Source organism: Asparagus officinalis, unplaced genomic scaffold (assembly GCF_001876935.1).
Source record: "Asparagus officinalis unplaced genomic scaffold, Aspof.V1 AsparagusV1_Un2416, whole genome shotgun sequence".
NCBI classification, from domain to species: Eukaryota; Viridiplantae; Streptophyta; class Magnoliopsida; order Asparagales; family Asparagaceae; genus Asparagus; species Asparagus officinalis.
Genome location: NW_017974675.1, coordinates 1 through 3,599, shown reverse-complemented (window position 1 = coordinate 3,599; position 3,599 = coordinate 1). Strand labels below are relative to the sequence as shown.

Sequence of the window (3,599 nt, the reverse complement as noted above, 5' to 3'; positions counted from 1 at the left end):
TGTGTGCAAAGCACTCTACAACTTATCCTAATTGTCATCGTACACTACAGAAAAGTCTCTAATAGTTTTCTCCATTAAAAATTGTTGAAGTTAATTTTCCACAAACCACCTTCAAATTCATTTGTAATTTTGTAAAATTTTCTCAAAAACGTTGGATCTGTGCCTTGACGTCTAAACTCTCATGTTTTGCAATGATTTAACAGTAAATCTGCCATCCAGTGCATGAACAAAACTGAATGACTTCCCTCTTGAGGCATAGTAGGACTGACTCTTTAGGTCTAATTTCAAGTTATGCTCTTTGTATACTCTTATCTAGTGAGTGAATTTGGCAGCCAAAAAACATGCTACTTCAACATTTGCACACATTTGACTTCACTACTTGTTGAATAAAAACCATATTGGAAGCATCTTATTTTTACAGTAAACTTGGCGCCTGTATCGTTTACCGTTTACTTTCCGATACAACTTATTAGCTTTGCCTTCACTTTAAAGAATGCTAGCATGCATATCTGGGAAACTTCACTATTTTTTCTTCCCTGAGCTTTGATGCCTAGCTTTGCCATGGCCGAGCTGCACCGCACTCTTCGCTGCACGGCCAAGCGCATTGGAGAGCCAAAGAGTGCTCGTAGTGAAGTAGCTGCTATTGCTAATAGTAGATCCCACACTGCCAACAGTCTGTTCTGCTGAAAGCATGGCTGTGCTTGCTTGTTTCGCCAATGTTTTACCGATACCAGTCACCTTATCAGTCACTTTATCACTTACCTTGCTCAGAATTTCATGCCCTCGGCGTGTTGCTACTTTTGTTGTTGTTCCCTGCATTATATAAATAGGATTTGAGCATGAATTGTTAATCTAAGTCTCTTACAACAGTAGCAATAAGTATGACAAGCAAGTCTTTTTTTCCAATTTTTGCATGTGCTTGTTGTTAAAGTATTTACCTCCTCCATTAAGTATTTACCTACAATTTTTTACCACTAACACATCCTTCTTACCAAGGCCTACAATGTAGCTGCGAATTAATACTCTTTATTCATGTTTTCTTGGTGAATTTTAATTCTAAATGATATAATAAAGTACGACCTAGGTTTTGTATGCGAGAGGGCCTTTCAGTTATGTTTTTTTGGTAAAAATAAACCAGATATACTGGATACTAAAAACAATTTTTTAAAGCTGCGAATACTAGCACCAACAGTAGGAAATGTTCATAATGGAAGGCCTACTACATATAAGATACAACTAGAGAATGATAACAAAATTGTATTTCACACAAGCGCCAAAGCTATTTGGTATAACGACATAAGTAAACAGATTGCGTAACTGGCACAATGATTGGAACTTTAACAGAAAGATGAGAAGAAATTGATATATTGATGTTTGCTCTTTTTCATTTTTCAATTATGTTAAACAAAGTGAAAGGGGAAAACCTTGCCTGGGTCTGCTCTCTCTCCGAAAAGCAAAAAATAATTGGGACAATATCCTTCTCCAAGGGCGATATGCAAACTCGTCGATCTATTAGTATAGCATCCTGCAAATAAAGCAAGTAAAAGAACTTGGTTTAATGTTCAACCAAGTGAAAAATAGTCTTACGACTGTTTGGTGATGTGCAGTAACCCCTGAAAAAACATCATGGAGATGGGGGGAAATCAGGGATCTAGATAGAAGTATATCAAACTAGAAAAGGTTTACTGCCGAACATTTTACTGTGCCATTTTCTTTAGCAAAAGGACAAATTTTCGTTTTAGACCCTTTTAGGAATTTATTTCCAAAAATCGACTACTTTCGGATTTATTTGCAAATTTCGACCCAGTTTCAGCCAGGTGGCTGAAACTGGGTCTAAATTTACGACTAAAGTTGAAAAACTTCACAGGATTTAAAATCCCGTGAAGTTATGTCCTTAATTAATTAGCGCTAACCAAAAAGCTTGGCTCAGGCGATAAACTGCTACTAAACTTCACGGGATTTTAAACCCCGTAAAGTTTATATTAAACAAATTACATAAAGTAGTTATGTGCAATGGGTTTAGTGGTTATAGCATTAGCTTATAAGACTTGGATGGGAAGCACATGGTTCGAATCCTAGCCTTGTAAATTTTTTTAAATGTTCAAGGAAAAAAATATGTTGGGATAAGATTCGAACTCAAGACCAATTGAATGATTGAAGTTTAGCTTTCTTTGAGCTAACCACTTGCCCAACTATGGCGACCATGTTATATTGAACTCCTCGGGATTTAAAATCCCGTAGAGTTAGGCTAATCTAAACTTCACGGGATTTAGAATCACATGAAGTTTAATTAAGGACTAAACTTCATGGGATTCTAAATCCCGTGAAGTTTATCAACTTTATACGCAAATTTCGACCCAGTTTCAGCCAAGTGGCTGGAACTGGATCGAAATTTGCAAATAAATCTAAAAGGGGTCGATTTTTGGAAATAAATTCCTAAAAGGGTCTAAAATGAAAATTTGTCCTTAGCAAAACTAGCACAAGAATTAAACATCCAGAAAAAGGATCCAAAATATCACAACTAAACAATACCAGTAACTAATTTCCACTTACATTCAATAGAAGAGCTGTCTTAAAGGCATAAGGCTGCTTGAAAGTCACGACCGCCAACTGTGACCCATCTCCATCCCTGCTGAGAACCAAAACAATCAAAACTACATCACCAATAAATACAATTTACATAGCTTGCAAAACTTGAGAGAACATGGAAAAGATATTCATGTTACCCTTGAAGCTGAATCTCATCAATATTACCGCAATATGAGAAGAAGGTTATCAAGTCTTCCTTCGTTGCTCTAGAAGAAATGTTATACACTTGAACGGTCAGATCCAAGGCACCCATGAAATGCAACACTCTTCCACCTTTATTTTTTGCTGAACATAACTTTCTGACAAACAGCATACTTAAAGGAGAAAATGCTGAGAATAAAACAAAGATGAGAGGGAATAAGAGCAGAGAAACAAGTAGAATAAAGAAGAAAGGAAAAAGGACATTCCACGGTTTGATGTGAGCATATTAGCAAGTGCTTTGGAGCTCGTATGTTCATCACCTGACTGCAAGAATATCTATATGAGACTTTCCAGGGTAAACATAAGGCAGCATAACTTATCAAATTAACAGCCAGGCTTTAGGACTGCAAAGTAAACAAGTGTAAGCATTCCAGTGTTAATTGTATAACATCAGGAAAGGATATATTCTTGGAAAACAACTAACAACAATCTTTAGACAATCAGATATCCAGAGATAACGACTGGATGCTTCCACTAACAAAACTCGATCTTGCTGCTTTTTTTTTGAAAGGATATGATATGTCAATGAACATTAATTTTAATACACAGATGGCAATTTCTGCAGTAAAGGATAACAATCAAGTCTAGATCAGTGTCACGAAAAAATCCCAAGAGAATGTTATCAAGAGAATAATAATTTACAACAACATTATAATTATATAAGAAAAAAAATTAGTCCTATACAATACATAAGGAGAGATGGTAATAATGAAAGAAAAGAGACCCATATCGTGAACAACTAATGAAATTTACTGTCCACAATACCCAATTGTTATGAAAGCAAAGATCTTGTTTCCCTTGAATCCATA

General features: G+C 35.8%; 1 protein-coding gene across 2 annotated transcripts; it reads right to left on the bottom strand.

The window, feature by feature from the left end:
* Positions 1-294: 294 nt before the first annotated feature.
* On the bottom strand, positions 295-3,593 carry LOC109828570. Of its 2 annotated transcripts, none has more exons than XM_020395534.1 (4): positions 2,727-3,593; positions 2,554-2,632; positions 1,430-1,525; positions 295-813 (listed from the first exon to the last, which is right to left on the bottom strand). In XM_020395534.1, the coding sequence occupies exons 1-4, from the start codon at positions 2,900-2,902 to the stop codon at positions 523-525; spliced, it is 642 nt and encodes a 213-aa protein (XP_020251123.1). In that variant the 5' UTR covers positions 2,903-3,593; the 3' UTR covers positions 295-522. The 2 variants fall into 2 exon arrangements, with proteins under 2 accessions (XP_020251123.1, XP_020251124.1); XM_020395535.1 differs by having other exon boundaries at positions 303-813; positions 2,554-2,629.
* Positions 3,594-3,599: the final 6 nt, after the last annotated feature.

Bases quoted from the DNA above. Each gene is read 5' to 3' on its own strand.
- LOC109828570 (XM_020395534.1), bottom strand. From the start codon at position 2,902: ATGCTGTTTGTCAGAAAGTTATGTTCAGCAAAAAATAAAGGTGGAAGA. The intron at 2,633-2,726 runs GTAACATGAATA...TTTGGTTCTCAG, and splicing joins GATGAGATTCAGCTTCAAGG to CAGGGATGGAGATGGGTCAC. The intron at 814-1,429 runs GCAAGGTTTTCC...TATATAATGCAG, and splicing joins CGGAGAGAGAGCAGACCCAG to GGAACAACAACAAAAGTAGC.